Raw genomic sequence first — 20,286 nt, 5'->3', positions numbered from 1 at the left:
TCGAGCACTGCATTCCTGTGCTCAGTTTCTGAAAATATTTTCCTTTAATAAAGGGCTCATCCAGTCCTCTCTCACCCAACTCTATGCATTTAAAAATCATTACTCATGAGAATGGCTTGGAAAAGAAATTCTGATGCATGTTGTTTACTCATCCAGTAGGACAGTTTTCCTTCAGCTGCTGCGTGTGCTGGCACAGAAATGAGCTGTGATCTGCTGCTCATCTCTGCCTCAGGAGTGTGGATGGCAGATCCCAGGCTGTGTGCAGATGTGGCCTTGTGCCTTGAGGAGTGAATTATCTTTTGATTTGGGGATTTTTATCTTTACACATTACCTGTGGATGGCGGGGAATATTTCTCTGTTGCCCCACATGAGCAGGCAAAGCCAGGACCCTGCGTCAGAGCCTCAAATAACCACGTTTCCAGGGTAGCAGGGCTTTAGAGGGAAATATTGCGAGACTGGCAATCAAATTGAAAGAGTTGATTCTCCTGTATTCATAGGGAAAAATAACTCTGATTTATTTGGAATCATTAATTCATAATTTAGATGCTTAGTGAATCAGGGAGACATTCTGCAGGGGGAAAAAAAGATAATTATAGCAGAGGTGTGTTGAGTCATTTATTTGAGATGAGAATTGCAGGTTGCTGTCTAAAAAGTGACCTTCTGATTTTTACCGTCACCCAGAGGTGGCTAGGCAGGATCTGGGAGTGTGTGACAGCCCTGGCAACTCACCCAGTCTTGGTGGCTTTCTTGCTTGAAACAAGAACTGGCTTAAAACCAGGATTTTCAGTACCCACAACATGTTTTATCTATGTCAGTTGAGAAATGTGGTAGTTTTGAAGTCAACATGAGCTTTAGGTCACCACTTGTTTGGCATGGCCCCCAGAGAACTAGAAAAGTCAACCAAAGCTGTTTGTTCTGCGATTTGCTGCCTGCTGGAGATTCACCATGTGCCCATATCAAACAGAATTAATGATTTGTATTCAGGCTGAGCACCAGATGATTGCAGTAAATAATTCTCTTTGTAGGCAATGTTTTACTGAGAGAGCAGTGAGATTTTTTTCCTCTCTCTTTTTTTTTTTTTATTTTTTTTTACCCCCAAGAGGTGACTGAACCACATCCTTGACTTTCATTTTATTTTCAGTATTTTCAGTTCCTGCAAGGCCCGAGGGAGTGGGTGAGTTGCCTTGGCCCTGCTGCCTTTTCTGTTGCTGCTGGGGAGGCTTTTCCTTGGCTGGAGAGAAGAGCTCCCCCTGCCATTCAGCCTTTTGCCCCTTCACCCCCAGATCTGCCCTGGTCAGAGCACAGTGGGCTGGTGATGGTGTTTGCATGGTGCTGGGGAAATCCCAGCTCAGGGGAGCTGGAGGAAGGGTGGGGCTGGCAGTAGGAGGGACGAGCTACAGGGGAGTTTGGGCGTTTATTTTTGGGAGGCTGAGAAGAGGCTGTGCCTGTGGCTGCAGATGCAGCAGCAGTGCAGCCAGTGCCATGCCCTGCCTTGCTCTCCTGCCCATCCCAGCACTGGAAACCTGGGCACTGCTATGGCCAGGGCTGGTGCCAGCAGCAGAGCTTATGGCTGGGTAAGATTGAAGGGTTTAAACCAGGATATAATAAACTGTAATAACGTGTTCAGTGCTTGGATCAACTTTTTTTTTTTTTCTTATCCCTTCTTTTACTCTAAGCAGTCTGAATTGAGGTGCCTCCAAGCTGCCCCACCCTGTGCCAGGACTTTCCTGCACCCACCGAGCTGGCCCTAAGCAGCAGGACTGGGCTCACCCTGCAAAGACAAGCTCCACACCTGGATGAGCACATCTTTATTTTCAGTTCCAGAAATACGCATCTAAAAAGTCCATCTCTCACCTGGACACGTCACCCAAACCGCTGCTCCTTCCAGCTGCCCTTGCAGCGGCGGAACGCGCGTTCCCTCTGCACATCTGTGCGAGGCCGTTAGAGGGCATTTGGGTTTCATTCTCCATCACCCAGAAGGATTTTTTACTGCGAGAAAGTACAGCCAGAGCAGCTCTCCTGCATGGCTGGAGCAGCTCCAGCCCGTCGGGAGACGGCACCGACTCATCTTTGCGATTTGTTTTCCCTTTTTCCTGCTTTTCCCGCTTTTCCCCCGGCCCCGGCTCGCGGGGAATGTGCTTGGATGGCAGGCGGTATGTCTGGTGCTGCGGAGCGGAGGCTCCGCTGTCTGAGCTCCTCGCTTGCCGAAGCCCTGCCAAACCACCAGCGCCTTGGAGAGGAGGAGGCCAGGCAGAGCGGGAAGGCTCGTGTTTGTTCTGGAGGGACGAGGGGAAGGTGAATTAGAGCTGCCATCAGGAGGAGCCGGCCCATGCCCGGGAAGGTGGCTGCTGGATTGCAGGGTGGGTACCATGGGCTGGCTGAGCTCCTGCATGGTCCAGCAGCTCAGCCTGGTGTGGCAGCGGCTTGTGGGGTGCGGCTTGAACACCTGCTCCCTCCCTGGGGACCTGGGCAGGAGCCTTCCCTCCAGGGATTTTGGCTTTCAGGTGCTGGAGATGGTCTCTCTTGAAATCCCTGCAAAGCAGAGCTGCATGATGTGGCAGAGAAGCAGCATCACCCCTTCAGAAGCCCCACTGATCCAGGAAAGGACCAATTCCTGGTTTCTTGGGTTTATGCTTGGAGCAGGATTTCCCCATTTCCCATTTCATTCAGCCTAAGGAACTCGGAATGCTGCCCACTAACCCTGCCTGGGGCAGAGGGGTGTGCAGAGGAGGCAGGTGATGGGTGACATGGGGATCTTGTTCTCCTGTTTCCAGCCTCCTTTGCAGCCAAAGTCGATAATGTCTTCTCTGTTTTCCCAATGGAAACATCCTCCATCTTCACCATAACCACAGTGCCATGGGTTTGTGCCAGACTCTTTGCCAGGATGAGGAGTTGGCTCCATGGTGAATCCGGGGTGGGCACAGCTACAGATGAGCTCCTCTTCTCCCCTGGAAAGGCAGAATGGAGATCAGTGGGGAGATGGAGAGGGGTGGCAGTGTGTCCTCACAGCTGGGGAGCAGGGCACATGGCAGTGGCAGTACAGGGGGAAAGATGTGGGCAGAAAGTGCCACCTGCATGCCAGAAAGGCAGATTAACACTGTGGTTGTGTCAGGCTGATAAAGGGGAGGCAGAGCCACCTCCCAGGTGTGCCCAGGGAGCCCGGCAGGAGCTGCAAATCCATCTCTGGCCATAGGGGCAGGCCGAGCTCACCCGTGTGAGATCCACAGTGCTCCTGGATTCAGACATCCAGAGACCCCAAAATTCTGGTGTGCACTGCCATCGGCTGTTCCCCAAGCCGAGTTTCAGGAGATGGTTCCTGTGTCCCTGAGACAGCCCATGGCTGAGGAGGGCTGATGGGGGCCCACAGGGCAGTGGGGATCCCGTGGTTCGTGCTGGCTGGCACTTCCCTGTGTCACCCAGCCGTGCTGCCCAGCAGCTCCACCCAGCCCTCACTCACCGGGAACGCTGCGGGCAGCGCCGGGCAGGCTCGGAGCATGCAGAGCCGCCTCTGGGTCTCCAGCCGGCAGTAGCGGTTCTGGTTGGACACGCGGGTGGCAAAGCCCAGCCCGCAGGTGGCCGAGCAGGCGCTCCACTCCGTGCCCCACTCCTGGCAGGGGTGTCGCAGCAGCGGGGACACTGCCCCGGGGGCTGCAAGAAAGGACGTGAGGGGGGAAAGGGAGGTTGGAGCAGGTGCTGTGCGGTTCCCTGTGCTGCTGCAGGCACAGCCCTGCGTGGCAGAGAAGTCTCCTGCTGATGTTTCTGAGCCATCCCCAGAGATTTCCGTGGGCATCCCCTCCCTGGAGCTGCCTCTTACCTGCCCTGGCATCCCGCAGGAGGTGCTGGTCCGGAGCTTCACAGATCCACTCGGGGCAGCACTTGCCGGGGATCTCCACGCGCCGGGGGTGGGGGCAGTCCGGGGTGGGCAGCCGGACATCCTCCTGGCACAGCGGGATGCAGGTGAAGCCCCCGTCCAAGCAGTGGCACTGGATTTTGCAGCTGGGCTGGAAAACCTCCCCGTCGCGATAGACCCGGCCGTTCACCTCGCAGCCCTCCTCATCGTCCTCAACTGCAAGTGACAGCCGGGGAGCCCGTCAGGGACAGCGTGGCACAGAGATGGGGATGGCAGGGGCAGCGCTGGGGGTAATGTGGGGCTGAACAAAGGGATTGAAGTGGGGGGACCACAGAAGTGACTGAGTGGTGTGCAGTAGCATCTTCATCATTCAACATCCTCCCCTCCCCTGCCCTCTCTCCTCATCTCTCCGTTTTTTTCAAAGCAACAGCTCACAAGCTGTGAGAGCCCGCCCTCCCTTTGGTTCTGATCCTGCCTTCAGGCCTTCCAGGCTAGGAAAAGTTTCTCTGAGATTTCTCTGCAGGACTCCCAGGCCCCAGGCTTGGCTGGGTAACTGCAGCATCCCTGGGACCCCCCTGTCCATTCTCACTGAAACCACCCTGAATTCTCAGTCAGAAAGCAGCACAAGAGGTGGCAGGAGATGGGTCACAGCCCCACAGCCAAGCTGCATGTATCATCCTCAGGAAAGCTGCTTTCCTAGCCGTAACCACTTCCCTGGTGGTGCTGAGGGATGCCTGTAGCCATGTGAGGTCATGACTGGGCTGGGCTGTGTGCTGGGCTGTAGTGCCTGGGTATCCCCAGGGAAATGGGCACCCTTCTGCTCACAGTTGCAGGTGCCTCCTGTCCCTGCAGATGCTGAGCTGTAGTCACAGACGAGCCCCTGGCTCTGGTCACAGACGTGCAGGAAGTCGCAGGGCTCTCCCAGGCGCCGAGCACAGATCTTGCAGCAGCCACATCCGTCCAGGACCAGGGGGGAGCCGCGGGGGCAGCGGGGTGGCACCCAGGGGCAGTAGCATGGTCTCCGGCACAGCTGGGCACAGACCTGCGGAGGCAAAGCTGAATCCATACAGGTGGTTTTTGGCCAACAGCTGCTTTGTCACTGAGACAGCCAGGTAACCTTGTCTCAGTCATGGGGGCAGATTTTTGGTGGAGGGAGGCTCTGCAAATTCATGGGACTATCTCAGAGCATCCTGCAAAGCTACTGTCCCCTCTGAAGAGCACCTATGGAAAACCAAGGAGAACCAAGGATGCTGAGAGGCTCAGCACTCTGCAAGATGGGGACTTTAATGTGCTCTGAAGACACAGGAGGAGGATGGGGCTACCAGCTCCCAAGCAGTGGTGGTTATTTAATGAGGTCAGCAGCCCCAAGCAGCCCAGTAGGAGAGAGGAAGGGAGGGAGGGAAAGCAGCCCACCCCCATGCCTGCCCCCGAGGCAGCAGGCTGTCCCCCAGCAGGGACTGAATTCACGTGGTGAGTGCACACACCTCACTCCTAGCAGTCTTAAGAGCTGTCATTCATGCCAAGAAACAGGACATTGCATCAGCAGTGGGGATCTGAAGCCAGGCAGACCTCACTGCATTCCTCACTGGTCCAGCTGCATCCTCTGCTTGTCCCTGGCTGCAGCATCCTTACCTGGGCTGGCCCACTGGGCGAGGAGCCCAGAGATAGGCACGTTTTCAAGGTCTGGGAGCTGTTGGCAGGGCTGTGCACTGCACTTAGCCAACTGTCTGCTAGGGAGGTGCCCACAGGAGTTCTCCTGGGCAGGTGGATGTTTACACCCTTGGCTCATCCTGCTTGCACAACCACCCTGGCACCAACAGCTTTTTCAGGCAGCTCTAGAGCTCCCATCATGTCACATGTGACAGAGCTGAAGCCAAGAGAGTTGGCTCTGCAGTTTGGAAGTGAATCCTTTGCCAGTACTGGCCTGACAGTGCATGTGAGCCTCCTGGCAGCCCTGCTGCTCAGCACCATGCTCATGCTGCTGGATGCAGGGCCAGCGTGTGCAAACCAAACCACTCATCCCTGCCCTGCTCCAGGCACTGCTGTGGTTGCTGAGTCTGCCAGGAGAGCCATGGGTTCAGCCAGACCATGCAGGTTTTAGATACCACTTTTCTTTTTCTTTCAGGTTCTCCCAGTGGCATCAGGTCTGACATGATGAGTCAGACAGAGAGGGTAGCTGCTGGTGCTCTGTCTGTTCCCCATTTGCAGCAGTTCAGATGCTTTTCGTGGGGCTGTAGGAGTGTCAGTGCCAGTAATTGGAGTTAAAATATATCCAGAATGGATTGGGTAATCTGGGTCTTGTTCTAGCTCTGTCAGTGATCAACATTATTAATGTGGCAGGGACCTGGGGACTGGCTGTGGTGGCCAGGTTTGGGCTGGCAGCACGATGTTCCTTGGTGATTCTCCAGGCACTCGTGAGTACCTGGGGCAAGAATCATTGCACTGTTACAGCTTACGAGGCAGCCAAGGGCATTTTTCATCTTTCAGGAGGCTGTTATTACAAATCAATGTTTTAGAAAGATTAGCCAAGCCATAAATCCATTTCCCCCTGCTCCTTGTAATTTACTTGTCTTCAGATGACAGTGTGGCTTCTGACAGATCTGAACTTTCTGGGAAAAGAGTCAAATAGGCAAGGCATTGCCATGACATCCCTGCCTGGGGATTCAAGCAGCAATTAGAACTCGAAGCTGAGATGCCCTAAATTTTTCAGCATTCCTGTTCTCTGCACAGGCAAATATTTTTACACAGAGTCCAAGAGAAAAAAAAAAAAAAAATCTCTGCAACAACCCAAATCCCATCGGAGGCACTGGCTTGGCGTGAGCGTTCCGAGAAGTGGGGAGGGCTGAGTAATGCCAGGGCTGGTGCTCGTGGCTTGGCCCCTGCCTCGGGAGCCTGGGCGGGGATGGAGGAGCCTGGAGGAGCCTGGAGGAGCCTGGAGGAGCCTGGAGGAGCCGCTGCCGCCCAGCTGCCGCTCGCTGGCTCGGGGGGACCGAGCGCAGCCAGCCCGGAGAGCTGCAGGGACGGCGAGCGAGCAGCGCATTGCTGGCATTCCTGCGTGCTCCAGGGACCCGCACAGCGGAGCCTCGGGCCCAGGAACGCTCAGACCCTGCTGCTGCATCCCAAACACCTCTCCCGAGCATCGGCACAGCCTGGCTGCCGGCCGGCGATAGCTCGTGGTGACACCCAGTCCCTCTGCACCGCGCTCTGCCAGAACCGGGTGCTCCATGGCTAAAGCTGCCCCAGTGCCCCATCTCCCTTACCTTGGAGAGAATGCAGAGGAGGGAGAGGAAGAGGAGCTGCTTCTCCAGCTGGAGCCTCATGGTGCTCTCCCCCGTGCACTTCAGCACATCACCCCCCAGGCAGTTTGGAGGCAGTGGCGTGTTCGCAGGTTTTAAAGCCCAGAGTAGGTCCTGCTGGTGTTTATACTCTCCCTGCTCTGATGTCACTCACAGGCTCCAATATAAACATGAGTAGGTTTGGACAAGCCTCAAGATTTTCTTTTTTTTCCCTTTTTTTTTTCCAGCCCACATTCCAGCTGCCATTTCCACTCTTCTCAAGGTGAGAATATGTTGTGCACCAAGACAAGGAGTGAAGGGCAGGGATGCTGTGCCGTCCCTGGGGAACCAGGCTGGAGGGGTGATTCCCTCCCTGCTAGCCTGGGAGGGAAGTTTCATACCCTATCCTACTGATCAAGCTCTGCCCAGGCAGAGCTGGTACCTTCCTCCTGGGATTTGAAGGGATTTGCAGGACTGTCCCTGCTGCTGCCATGGGACAATACCCTGACCAAGCAACAACAGGGCACCCACCCCTGTATTTAATGCTGCACCCAGTGCATGGCAGGCTGTACAAGGGGGGTGAGTCACCCCAAGGAGCTGGAAGTGGATTTGCTGTGGTGTTGGTGGTGCTGTCACATCATGCCCATCCTGAGAGGGACTGTGGCCACCTGGGGAGCTGCTGGGGTGGTTGGATGCACGTCCAGTGGTGTTGCATTGTCCTGAGTACCTAATGCAGAGAAAGCTGCAGTCTGACCCTGCTGAATTCAAGCCTTGTAAATGCAAATTCAGCCCCTGAAGTTTTATGATTATCTTGATAAATGGTGAGAATTAGAAATCCAAGTTTGGGGAAGAAAAGCTGATGCCCAGCCATTACTTCCCAATGCTTTCTCAGTCTGCCCTGTGCAAGCTTTTCTCTTGTACCCTGTGAGTGAGGATGTGAGGCTGGCTCTTAGGAAAGACAAACCTAAACACATCAACACCTACACTAGACAGAGCCACTTCTCCATATGCCCATTCCCCAGATCTTATCACAAGATGTGAGGGGACAATTTGTGAGCCCAGAGCTCAAAGGAGAGGCCTGAGCATAAGGAAGTAGAATGTCCTGCAGCTCTCCCTGGCTCCTCTTCTGCACCCCTGCCCCTTGCCTGCAGGATGTGTTCTGGGGCCAGGACTACTGCTGCTGTGCTGGCCCAAGGGATGGATCCTGGTGGCTGTGCACAGACTCCCTGTATCATTCAGGCATGATGAGAACTGCTGGATATCAGCTATGTGTTGGCAAACACACAGGAGGTGCTGGCTGCTATAAGCAGAACATCAAAACCATGCAACTAAGAGTGATGCCCCATCTCTCCCTCCAGGCCTTTTCCCCCTCTGTTTTGCTTTTGTGAAGCAGGTTCTCAGTCACCTGAGCAGCAGTCCTGACCTCAGCTCCATGCTTGCCTGAGCCTGGAAGCCAGGGCATGGAGCAGGGTGGGCACAGCAGGGAGCAGCACAGACTGGTCTCTCACATTACCACCCCAAATCTCTGCTTTGGCTGTGCTTCATCAGCTGCAGCCAGGCTGTTACCGAGGTCATGGCAGCTTGTGGGAGTACCAGGACACTTTCCAAAGGCTGCTGTCACTTATGCAAGCTCTGGAGCTGTGCATGTTGGAGCCTCAGCTTTGAGCATCACCCAGGCCGTGCCTGGAGATCCAGGGATCTGCTCTGGCAGCTCTGCCTGTGGCAGAGGAGGCATGAGGATGGCACATTGCTTTGAACTCACTGGCAGGAGGGTGGTTCAGGACCCACTAGCAGATGCTCACAAGCTTGAGGGTTTGATTCCTAAGGCTCTCAAGTTCCACAGCTCAGCCTGACATCCTGGGAGTGGTTTGGGAGAACCAAAGTGCCGATCCAGCCTGGCCACAGGGAGACAGTTCAATTAATTATCCCAGGCTGGTGTTTATTAGGGACTCCTGATTAATGGCCATGAGTTCATTTCCCAGTTAGAAATCAGGAGCCAGTGCTGGTAGCAGAAATAAAAACCTCTCATTTCCCATGAATGACCCTTGGAGCAGCTGACAGATCAGTGTGTCAGGTCTCAGGGGGCAGCAGGGCACCCCTGGGGGAGGCTGAGGCTCAGGGCTGCCCAGGGGACACAACTGGACATTAACCCTGTCACCTGATGTGTCCTGGCTGCAGGGTCAGCTCCTTTCTCTGCTCTCCCCTCAACAAGAGGGGACCTTGCTTCCTCTCACACCTGATGTCACTGAGATTTAGGCACAGTGAGGTGACACCACTGCGATGGTTTGACATCACCAGGAAGCTGTCAGAGCTCAGCAGTGACAGAGGGCCTGAGTCAAGGCAACACCCCCAATCAAGCAGTGAGATGGGGCCAAACCCAGCATCCCATGGTACTGGCAATCCTCACTGGTACCTTGCTGGGGTTTGGAGTGCCCAGTGGAGCTGGCTGGAGGGGCTCCCACAAAGTGTCCCATGATCTGCCTTCCCAAAGAGGGGTCTCCATGGCTGACAGGGCTTTAGCTTCCTTCTCCCATCTCTCTGGGTCCAGGTTGCTGTGCTGGCACTGAGGGGCTGCAGGCAGAGCCTGGCACAGGAATTCAGCCCCTGCCCCAGTTTTGATGTGCAAAGCTGCAGCAGAACAGCACATTAGCAGCTCATTTTATAAATACTCACTTGTAGCCCTTCCCCTCTGGAGCACATACCCTATAAGTCTCTGTACCATACGTGTGATTTCAGAGCTGGTAATTAAGTCCATATGTCTCGCTCCACAGTTTCCATGGTATTATTGTCAGGTTTTTTTGGGGGGGTTATAATTTTTTTTTTTTTGTGGTCAGTTGTGCAAGAATATAGTTGATACAGGGATCTGAATACATCTCCTTTGAGTTAGCCGCTGGCAAGCTTTGCTGTTTCTATAGAAATGAAGGAACTGCCCCAGTGAATTTACATTTCAGAGAGCTGAGTTTTTCATGTGTTTGCTGTTCTAACGTGCCATCGTGAATAACACAGAAAAGCTCTCATTTGCACACCCTGCTCAGCTGAAATTGCATCCATCTGGGATGGATATTGAGCATATTCTCTCTTCATGCCTTTCCTTTGCAGGAGAATCCCCTTCTTTACTCTACATCGTGTGCTAAGCAGCCTCCCTGGGGCTGGGGGATGTCAGAGCAGGGCCTGGATGTCCAGCTCTGGCAGGGAGCAGTGAGGCTGTCCTGGCTCCTGGTGTGAAAATGTGGGTGTAGGGTGAGCCCAGCTCCATGGCTTAGTGAGGAGAACATTCCCTTTGCTCCTGGGCACTGGTGGCTCAAATCCACTGCAGAGGAGCAGGGCTGCCCATGGAGGGTGGACAGCACTGGTGGAAAGCTGGACATACATCCAGCATGGAAAAAACCAAGAGCCCTGAGCTGAAATGGAGATGCCTCAGGTCTCCTTTGGCTGTTGGACACTTTGGGGGGGGCTGCTGGATGTTTTTCATGACACTTCTGGAAAACACCATGGCTTTGGGAAATTTTGAAATATCTCTGCTTTTGGCAGGATGGGAGAATTGTTTCCTACCCAGAATGAGTCTGGCTCCAGTTTCAAACAGCAAGAGCTGAGAGAGGTGGTGATGGCTATTTCCACCCCTGTCTGGGCATTTTTATTCCCTCTGGTTCTCACACCTTAACTGGGCAGCAGAGCCAGGCTGAGAGGACTGGGCATCCCAAGGGACAAGGGCTGGGCCAGGCAATCTTTTACCTTGAGGTCACTGCTTCCACCCCAGGCCCGGCATGCAGGGACTGAAAGTATTTACCATCTGGTGCCTGGCCAAGTGACTTGTGAGAAAAGAATTCAGGGCTGCCGTCCAGTTTCTGATGGTCAGGCAACTGCATCAGGAACCTTGGCTACATCTGGGAGCAGCTGACCCCTCCAAGCTCCCAGCCACGGTGCCAGGCCAGCAAGGCAAGGCTGGGCATCACCCCTGCCAAAGGAGAGACAGGAGCCATGCCTGGTGCTGGGGACACTCCATCCTTCACCATTCCCCAGACATTTTTAGGCTGGTTTCACAAGAAAGAAGCACTGATAAATGGGGCTTGGGGCTGGTTCTGCTCTCAAAGCCTGACATTGCCAAGAGGAAGGAGTTGAGTGATTACATGAGGAGCAAATGGACTATCACAACCAACAAAAGGCTTGGCTTAGCCAAAACTACAGTGAGAGCTCATCCTTCAGACTGAGGGGCTTCTCATTAGCACAGCACAGCCTTGCATCAGCTGTTGGGGAGGGACAACAGGGAAAGATCAAACCCATCAAATCCTGGGCAATACTTCTGTATGTTTTTTTTTTTTTCCCCTGCAGTCCAGACAAGAGCAATTCATAATTGTCCCACTAACTTAAACATTCAGATAACTCAAAGAATAAGACTTATGTAAAACAAAGCTTGGAAACTTCAGCCAGATGAGTTTTTCCATTATTATCTGGAAAACAGTGCCAGAAATCATCATGGATTCAATATTGTGATCCTCTGGGAGTTAAATTTTTTATTGAGTATCAAACATCACCAAACAAACTTCTCTTTAAAAATATCACTAGAAGTTTTATCTTTCAGACAAGATATAATCCCCAGATCCTGACCTTGTGTGGTTCCTGACAGACCCTTTGTATTTTCCATGGAGCTGGATGGCTCACTCATGTTTCCTGATCAAATTGCTCATTCTTTTTGACAATCTCTATTTTTCTCATGGTTTCAGGCTAAAATAGACAGTGTTTTTCCTTCAGTTCCTGTCTTGCTTGAGGGTGCTGTGTGTTCTCACACAGCTGCCGTGTCCCCTGCAGCATCAAAAGGCTGCAAATGGAGGCACTCAGAGATGTGCAGCCAGTGATGCTCCCAGGTGTCTCCAAACTCACCTTGTCATTGTGCCAGCTCTGCTTTAGAGAGGGGTTTGGTGATGCTGTGCTCCCTTCCAGCCCTGCTTTCTGTGACTCTGGGGAGGCTTTTGAGGATGCAGCTGGTGTTGAGCCTGGGGAGTGTGTGGTGCTGGAGGAGGTTTGGGTGACACAGGCTGTGCCTGTTCCCAAATGTCACAGCCCTTCACATCCCCAGGGCTGCTCTTGGCTCGCCAGGAGCAGCAGGAGCAGCTCAGGGTGCTGGTGAATCCAGGATGCTGGGACAGGGCAGTGCTGGGGAGGGAGCAGTGACCTGGGGCAAAGACAGCCCTCTTCAGCTGGCAGATCTCCAGTGGATGCTCTGCAAACCCCTGGCTGTGGCTGGGACCTTCCCAAAGGCAGTGAGGGCATTCCTCAGCACCCTTGATGGCTGGAAGGAGCCTGGCTCCTGCAGGAGCCTTCAGCATTGACCTTGGGCACACCGGGGAGCTGGGCTGGGGGGATGATGAGCTGCCAGTTCACCCTTCACACCCAGCACTTGAAAACCCCAAATGACTGGTCCCCACCCAGGCCAGCTGCCCAGGGGACCTGCTGCTCCTCCCCAGGACTCATGCCAAAGGCTTTGCAGGTGAGTCCCACTTCCAAATTCCACTCCAAGGAACAAAGCAATGGCTGGGCTTGCTCTCCATCTCCTGAGCAAGCTGAAGCAAGTGATGCCTCCATGTGCAGGAGTCCCAGGCCCTCAGCCCTTCCCTATGTCCCCTCCTGATGCCAGAGACATTTCCCAAGCATGAACTTTATATAAACCACCTCCTCTTGTCCCTTTCCCCAGCCAAATCAATAAAGACACGACTGAAACCTTTAGAGTGTGTGTGGGATCCAGCTGAGAAAAACAAACCTCTGGGTCTCTCTATGGCCATGGAAGCAGCGATGTCGCCTGGAAAGTATGTACCAGGGAGCAGAGAGCACAGGGGTGAGCAGAGGAGCTGGGCACCAGCTCAAATATGACTCAAAATCATGGGAAATTATTTCTGATTAATGTAATTGCTTCGGCTCCAGCCCTGATCAATATGAGGAGCTAAAATGCTCATAAACCAGCCGAGAATGTGAGCTATGCAGGATGATTTGTAAAAGGTGTTTGGCTGGGTGTTCTCTCCCCTGGCTGCTGGGCTGCCCAGGGCAGGGTGACCTGCTGCTGTGGGAGGTGGGAGAGCAGGGATTTGCTAACTGCAAACTGGTGACCCCAAATGAGAATCCCCCCAGAGGAACAGGGAGGGGACTGCCTCATGCAGTCCTGAATAAAAGCATGCAGCCTGCTTGGCTGGGCTTCTTCTGTGCTCTGACCATGAAAAAACAGCCCAGATTGGCCCTTTGTAGACTGATGGTGGCCCCCCATAAGTGTGGGGAGGTTCTGGGGGGCTGGCACCCAGCACAGCCCAGGCAGGGGCTCTGAGTGGGCACTGAGGAGGAAATGGAGACCTGCAGGACCATGGGGACACAGCTGGACAGGACAGTGTCCTCAGACCTCCTGCTGCCTGAGCCTGAGCTGTGCCAAGTGTGGCATCAATCTGCAGGGGAGAGGAGCTGACTGCTGAGGGGCAGGGCTCTGTCTGCAGGAACTGCACACACAGGAGCAGATGGCAGCAGGAGCCTGGGACATCCCTGGAGAACAAGATGGGGCTTTGAGAAACTTTGTCTGCTGACAGGTGGCCCTGGCTCTGGCAGGAATGTCTTGATGATGGGCTTTAAGATCCCTTTCATCTCAAACCATCCTGTGATTCAAAGATGCCCTGCAGCAGGTCCCTATGAACGGCCTGTAGCCGTGTGAAGGTGGCAGGAATTTCCCCCTGTGAAATCGAGCTGAGGCTGGGAAAAGGTGCCCTGGGGCATGAGAGTCTCCCAGGAACTGGTGGTTCCTCTGACATGAGGAGGAAAGGGAAGAACAGCTGTTACAGTCTCATTTTTGTCCTGCTGTTCCCCAGGAAGATGGGCTGGGCTGGACTGGGAATTGCAAGGCATCCCTCCTGTTCTTTCAAATCAAGACCCTTTGGGGTGGGTTTCCACCTGCTGCAGGGCTTTGAGGAGACAAATAGAGAAAGGGAGTGTTTGACATGTGGCTGTCTGCACCTGGTTATCCAAGGCTGGTGATGGCAGCTGGCTATGGCTTGGCTTGTCTCAGGAGCTGCCCCCAGCCAATTCGGAGTCAGCAGGAGGAGCCCCAGAGGAGCATCCTACAAGGCAGCTCCTCTCGTGAACCAAGCTCCAGGAAGGAAAATGCAGCCTGGTACCCCTGCCACCAGGGTAGCAATTGGAATGTGGAGAGCAGGGTGTGCATGGGACAGCCAGGCTGCTGCCTGGCCCAGGCTGCAGAGAATGTTCTGAGGTGATTTTGCTGCTGTGTGTGCTGTCCATGATACTCTCCCAACATTATCTCCACGTCCTTCCTGAGGCAGAGAGCTCCCTAGGCCACATGGAGAAATGCAGGTCTGTGATTTTGCTGGAAAGCACGTGTAGCACAGCGTGGTTGGGGTAAGGAGAGCTTTCCCCAGCGTTTGGCCGCCCTCCCCACTGCCAGAAGCTGACCACATTCAAATCCCGGTTTTCCTTGCATTCCGTGATCCTGCTGAGCTGTGGTCTGCCACCCGCACAGGCAGAGCCATCCTGCTGGGCTGCCACCCAGAAATCCTGCTCTGGATCATCCGTGGGAGGATTCAACACAAACACTTGGCAAGCTGCAGTCCTGGAGGGCGAGGCAATGAGCCCGGGGCTGTGGGAGCAGAGGGAACATCCCCCGAGCCCTGCAGGACAAGCCAAGCCAGGCTGGCACGTGTGAGAGGACAAGGGACAAGTGCAGGGCTCTGACTCCAAGGGACACCAGCCCCTCTCTGTGTGCAAGCCCAGCTTTGAGATCTTGCTTTGCTGCTGGCACAGCTCACCACAGACTCGTGGTGCAGCTTCTCCTGACCACAGCTTGGTGTGGGGATGCTCTGCTCAGCCCAGGTCCCTGCAGTCAGGCAGAGCATCCCTCCAGCCTCGGCTGCTGCAGCTCCCCCCAAAATCCCGACCTCACAGAGCTGCTGAGCCTTCCCCTGCATCACATCTGCATCACACCTACCTTGTGCCTCTGTCACAGCACCAAAGTGCTACAACCCACAGAGAGGAGCTCAAAGGTCCTGCATTGTCACACAGCTTCTGCTGGCACCTGGACACATCCTCCACGGCCTGATTGTCCTCCTTGTGCCCATGCAGGACCACAGGCACCTGCTTTGAGCCAAATTTCCTCTCCAGGACTCGTCTGCAGGGTGAGAGCCCAGCCTTGCTCCTCCTGCCTCTGAGCCCTGGCCCCTGGAAACATCTGCAAGGAAATAGCTGAAGGTACTGAAAGGGGAGGCAGGAAACGCTCTGAATATTTTTTTTCCTAAATATAATGACACTAATGTTGTTTGCAGTGTTAAAAATAGAAATGAAGAGAACCTGCCTTTTTCCTGTTTGCTTTCAGCTCTCACTTTCCTGCCTGTCTCTGCATTCTGAGGATCTGCATATGAAAATAAACCCAAGAAAGATCTCAGCAGTGCGCAAAGCAAAGCCAGATGAGTTTGGCATTGGCTCCAGCTTCCCCCGGTGGGGCCATGCTCCTCTGTGGAGCACGGGCAGTTTCAGGCTGTGCATTCCCCCCTCTGTCCCTGCAGGCTCCGCCCGGCTGCGGTGGGACCGGCGATGACCCCGCTGCGGAGCTGGCCACCCTCACTGGGCGTGTGGCCACCTGCTGCACCTGCCTCTGCCACTCTCCTGACCTTCCCAATGGCTCAGTGGGCTCCGAGCAGCGCTGCTGCTCCTTCTCCCACGGCTGACAGAGCAGAGCTCCTGTCCCAGGCTGGATCTGCCAGGGAGCTGCCACCACAGAAGCCCTGGGCAAAATCTCTCCTCTCCCACCTCTTCTGCTGGAGATACTTCCCCAGATGCCTGTGGCACATCCCTCCAGCATGTACCCATTCCCAGGTCTCCCTCCCAGCCTCCTTTGATTGGGAGGATTTTGCTGCCAATCTCTCACCAGCTCATTACAAAGCAATGGTCATCACCGAATTCAGAGGCTGATGGATTCAAATTCAGCTTTGAGCCAGACCAGGATTCCCAAAACCTGGAGGATCAGGTGTGGGAGCCAAATCCCAGTTCTGAGCACAGCAAACTGGCCACAGCTCCACAGTGTCTGAAGAGCAACGTGCCTTTCTCTAATCTGGGAGGCGATACCACACCCCGGGTCAGCACGGCTGCCTGGTTGCTGCAGGTGTTCAGATGGAAAGCTCAGCACTCATTTTTCAGCAGAGCAACCCAGGGAATGCGTGTCTTGGATGCAGGCTGCTGCCTGATTTATTACAGACTCAGCTCGAGGTGCCTCGGGAGAGTAAGCCCTGGCAGAGGATGAGAGGCAGGCGTGTGCACGGATGGATTGCAGCACACAAAATGCTCTCTTGTAGTAAGGCTGCCTGGAATGCACTGAAGCCGGGAGCGGGAGGATGAATGAGTCCTCTGGCCTGGTTTACATTCCTCTGCCATCCCCAGTTTCTTTCTTGAGCTGGTGAATGGGGAGAGTAGGCAGCCTTGGGCTTTTGGTCTGTCTTGGAAATCCATGAGGCAGCCAAGCTCTGGTCTGGAGTGCTGCTGGCACTGTGCTGGCCACATGAGCATGCTGGCAGTGCCAGAGGACTGGCTCCACTGTGTCCAGGTGCCACTCCTTGTGCAACATCCTTCAAAAGACTGGCTTTTGCAAAGAGTGTTTTTTTCACAACGTGGCAACTTACAGGGCTGACCTCAGATTGCTCTCAGTTAGCTGGAAATCAGGCGTTTAAAATGTCACTGGACTGTTGTGAGGTTAGCTGGAAACCAGGTGTTTAAAATGTCACTGGACTCTTGTGAGTCACTGTCTGGGCCACTTCTGTGTCAAAGAGCCTCTTCTCCTGTATGTCACTGTAAAATCTCTGCTTGAACCTGGCATGATGTGATTTTAAAAAACAACAAGAAGCTGCCCCATGTTTCCCTCCCCTCCACTAGCTGCTTTCCTAGCCCTGGCATATTTTTGGCCCCTGCTAGTCCTCACACTTCTGCAGTTTTTCAGCTGCCTCTTCCCGACCAGGCATGTCTGAAGCTGCCAGTGCCCAGTCTGTGCTGGCAGTGAGCGTCCAGGGTTTTCAGCAGTGGAGTGCCAGCAGTATCCAAGGGTGTGACAATGATGGGCTTCACTGGGGGCTTCCTGACTGTGTTTTTGGGGCCCTTTGGGCACCAAACCTGTGCTAGGACTGGGATTCTGACCCCACCTGGTGCAATCTGTCACGGTGTTAGCTGGGGCTGAGCCAGAACATGGGCACAGGGTGGGCAGTGGGGACTGACAGCCCGTCCCCTCGAGCTCCTGCCCTGCTTAATGCATGTCTGACAGTCCCTCTGTAATGCACAGTGGGATGATAGCCCTGGATCTGCAGATGGGAGCCCAACCACAGGGATTTCCCAGGTGTTCCTCTCTGCCTGGTCCTGCTGCTGGCCTGCAAGATATCCCACCCACAACCCACATCTTCGTGTGAGCTGGGAATGGGACAAAGCCTCGGCATCTGAGGAGGAGAAAACAGCCCTTGGGAAGGATTTAGCCACAGCCTGTGTGTTCATGTGCTCAGCCTCTTCACCTGGCCAGGCTGAGCAGACAGACTGAGGGGTCAGGGGAGTGGACTCGTGCTCCGTCTGTGGTGGGGAGGGCACTGGTGGCCTTGCAGCCCCACTCCTGCAGCTCCACTCCTGCAGCCCCAGTCCTGCAGCCCCAATCCCATAGCCCCAGCCCTGCAGCCCCAGTCCCACAGCCCCAGTCCCACAGCCCCAGTCCCACAGCTCCAATCCTGCAGCTCCAATCCCACAGCCCAAATCCCTTATCCCCAGTCCCCTGTGCCTGGTCCCACAGCTCCAATCCCGCAGCCCCAATCCCGCAGCCTCAATCCCACAACCCAAATCCCTTATCACTTATCCTGGTCCTGCAGCACCAGTCCCCCAGCCCTGGTCCAGCAGCCCCAGTCCTGCAGCCTGAGTCCCTTATCCTCGGTCCCACAGCCCCGGTCCTGTAGCCCAAATTGTGCAGCCCCAATCCCTTATCCCCAGTCCTGCAGCCCCAATCCCATAGCCCCAATCCTTTAACCCCAATCCCCCAGCCCCAGTCCCTTATCCCCAGTCCCTTATCCCTTACCCCCATCCCTCACCCCTGGTCCCTTATTCCCGGTCTCTCATCCCAAATCCCTTATCCCCAGTCCCTTATCCCTGATTCCCGGTATCTCACCCCAGATCCCTTATCCCCAGTCCCTTATCCCCAGTCCCTTATCCCGGTCCAGGCACAGCGCACGGGCTCTGCCTCCCTCTCGTGGCGGCTGTGCTGTGCTGTGCTGGGCTCTCCGGACGCTGCGGGTTTTCATGCCCTGTCCCGGTGCCCCGTGCCCCTCGCTGGGTCCATCCCAGCCCGAGCCGGCGGTGCTGGAGATGTGAGCAGGGCCAGCATCGCTCCTGGATATTCACCTCTTGCTCTTAAACAAATCCTTTCTGCTGCCATGGGGGAAAGAATCTCCCTAGGCAGTCTTGCATCACACCTGGTTGGAAAAGAAGCCAACCTGTCCAGAGTCAGCTGCCTAAAAGTTGAAGCTGTTTTATTCCCAACAATCTGTTTTCAATTTCTTCTGCTGCCCTTGAAGCCAATAACTGAACAAAACAAGATCTCCAGGAGATCCTATAGAATATTAATTGGGCCAGGATTAGATAAATTAAAACATCTCCAGATGCTCCAGAAAATTCCAGCCCAAAACACTGAAGACTGGTTGCTCTTCAAACATTTTTTGCTGAAGCAGAGGCTGTGACCAGTTGGCCCTGGGGCCTGAAGCCACCTTTGCCGTGACAGGTGCCAGGCTGAGCTCCAGTATAGCCCAGTAGCACCAGTCCTGCCAGGAGCCAGCACTGGGGAGATATGTGGGAACACCTGGTTATTCCCCTTTTCCCTCTGCTTCTCCCCTCCACCTGCCTTTCTCTGCCTGCAGTGATATTTGATATTTCTGGTGATGCTCAGCAAGCCCTGTTTGAGGAATCGACAACTCATGAGTGCTCAATTTGGGATCCTCAGTTTGGGATCAGCCAGACCCTCACTGGGATTTCAGGATGAGTGATCTGGATATCCTGGGATGGCATCTCTGACTTGGGATCAGGGAGGACAATTAAAGTTCCTGCTCTGCTCTAGAGATGCTAAATCTGGGTATGAGAACAGCTCCTGTACCAAAACCACCCACAGGCAGGGTGGAGCAGCAGAGATGGACCAAACCCTGCTGTCTGCCAGGTTTAAGGGCTCTACAGGGTCAGGGTGGCAGAAGAGTGGGGACAATTCCTCAAGCTTTGCTGTGCAGGATGTGACCTGCAAGCTCTGGAAACACCAATGGGCCTTTTGGCCCTGAGCAGCTCACCTGTCCCACGCCCATGGGCTCAGGAGCTGGACTTAAGCTCAGCCCAGAGCCTCAGACTCTGCCTGGCTGTGCTGGGGCAATGCTGGGCTCCAGTACAGTCACAGTGGTGCCTGGCTGACTGTTCTCTGGCTCAGTGTCACCCCTGCACCATTGCTCTGGACCTGCTGGTGCTCCTGGACCTGATCCTAGCCCTGATGGTCAGAGTGACTTCCTGCCTTGGCCTGGGACCTGCCCCATCACTGATGTTGCCTCATTTTCTGTGCTCTTGGTTGGACCTGGCTGCCACATCTGGGTCCCTGCTGCTCCCTTCTCTAGCCCAACATCTGGGTTTGGGCACAGACACAAAGATCTGGCCTGGCCTGGGCTGCAGATGAAGCTGTGGGGCAATGATGAACTCCTTAGCTCTGGTCTGTGAGTGCTGCTGGGAAGGTCAGGGACCCCCTTCAGCTCTGGCACTGCTGTGTTACAAACTGAGCATGGCTTGGTCAGAGCTGTATCCGTGGAATAACCCAGTGTTAAATCCCTGCTGTGGTGGGGTTTAGAGTGAATGAAATGCCCTCCTTTCCCCAGAACACAGAGAGACCTCCCCACCTGTGAGCTGTGTCTCCTGCATCCTGGCAGCCCTGCTCCCACCCCTCCTCCCCAGTCCCACCCAAATGAGTGTGTGATGAAGGGCTGAGAGCTCAGCTAAAATCCCTGAGGAAACACAAAGCTGATCCTGTGGATCCCTGAGGTGTGTAGGAATCCACAACCCAACGAACCAGGCTCCAGAAGGTGTTGCTGGACATCCTGTGGGGAGGTGAGAAGTGGCATTTGGTTCAACTGGAAGCTC

At 54.6% G+C, this 20,286-nt stretch overlaps 1 protein-coding gene across 1 annotated transcript; it reads right to left on the bottom strand.

Annotated features, from left to right (window-relative positions):
- Window positions 1-1,645: 1,645 nt before the first annotated feature.
- Window positions 1,646-7,292, bottom strand: CCN5 (cellular communication network factor 5). Its single transcript, XM_033074637.1, has 5 exons — window positions 7,111-7,292; window positions 4,676-4,892; window positions 3,815-4,066; window positions 3,458-3,648; window positions 1,646-2,948 (listed from the first exon to the last, which is right to left on the bottom strand). Exons 1-5 carry the CDS (start codon window positions 7,168-7,170, stop codon window positions 2,925-2,927), a joined length of 744 nt encoding a protein of 247 aa, XP_032930528.1. The 5' UTR covers window positions 7,171-7,292; the 3' UTR covers window positions 1,646-2,924.
- Window positions 7,293-20,286: the final 12,994 nt, after the last annotated feature.

The sequence above is a fragment of the Catharus ustulatus genome, chromosome 17 (assembly GCF_009819885.2).
Source record: "Catharus ustulatus isolate bCatUst1 chromosome 17, bCatUst1.pri.v2, whole genome shotgun sequence".
In the NCBI taxonomy this organism is placed as follows: Eukaryota; Metazoa; Chordata; class Aves; order Passeriformes; family Turdidae; genus Catharus; species Catharus ustulatus.
This window is presented reverse-complemented; position numbering and strand designations above follow the sequence as displayed.

Excerpts from the sequence above, each read along its gene's own strand:
- CCN5 (XM_033074637.1), bottom strand. The coding sequence starts at position 7,170 with ATGAGGCTCCAGCTGGAGAAGCAGCTCCTCTTCCTCTCCCTCCTCTGC. Across the intron at positions 4,067-4,675 it reads GACAGGAGGCACCTGCAACT|TTGAGGACGATGAGGAGGGC; the intron begins GTGAGCAGAAGG and ends TGTCACTTGCAG. Across the intron at positions 3,649-3,814 it reads CCTGCGGGATGCCAGGGCAG|CCCCCGGGGCAGTGTCCCCG; the intron begins GTAAGAGGCAGC and ends CCTTTCTTGCAG.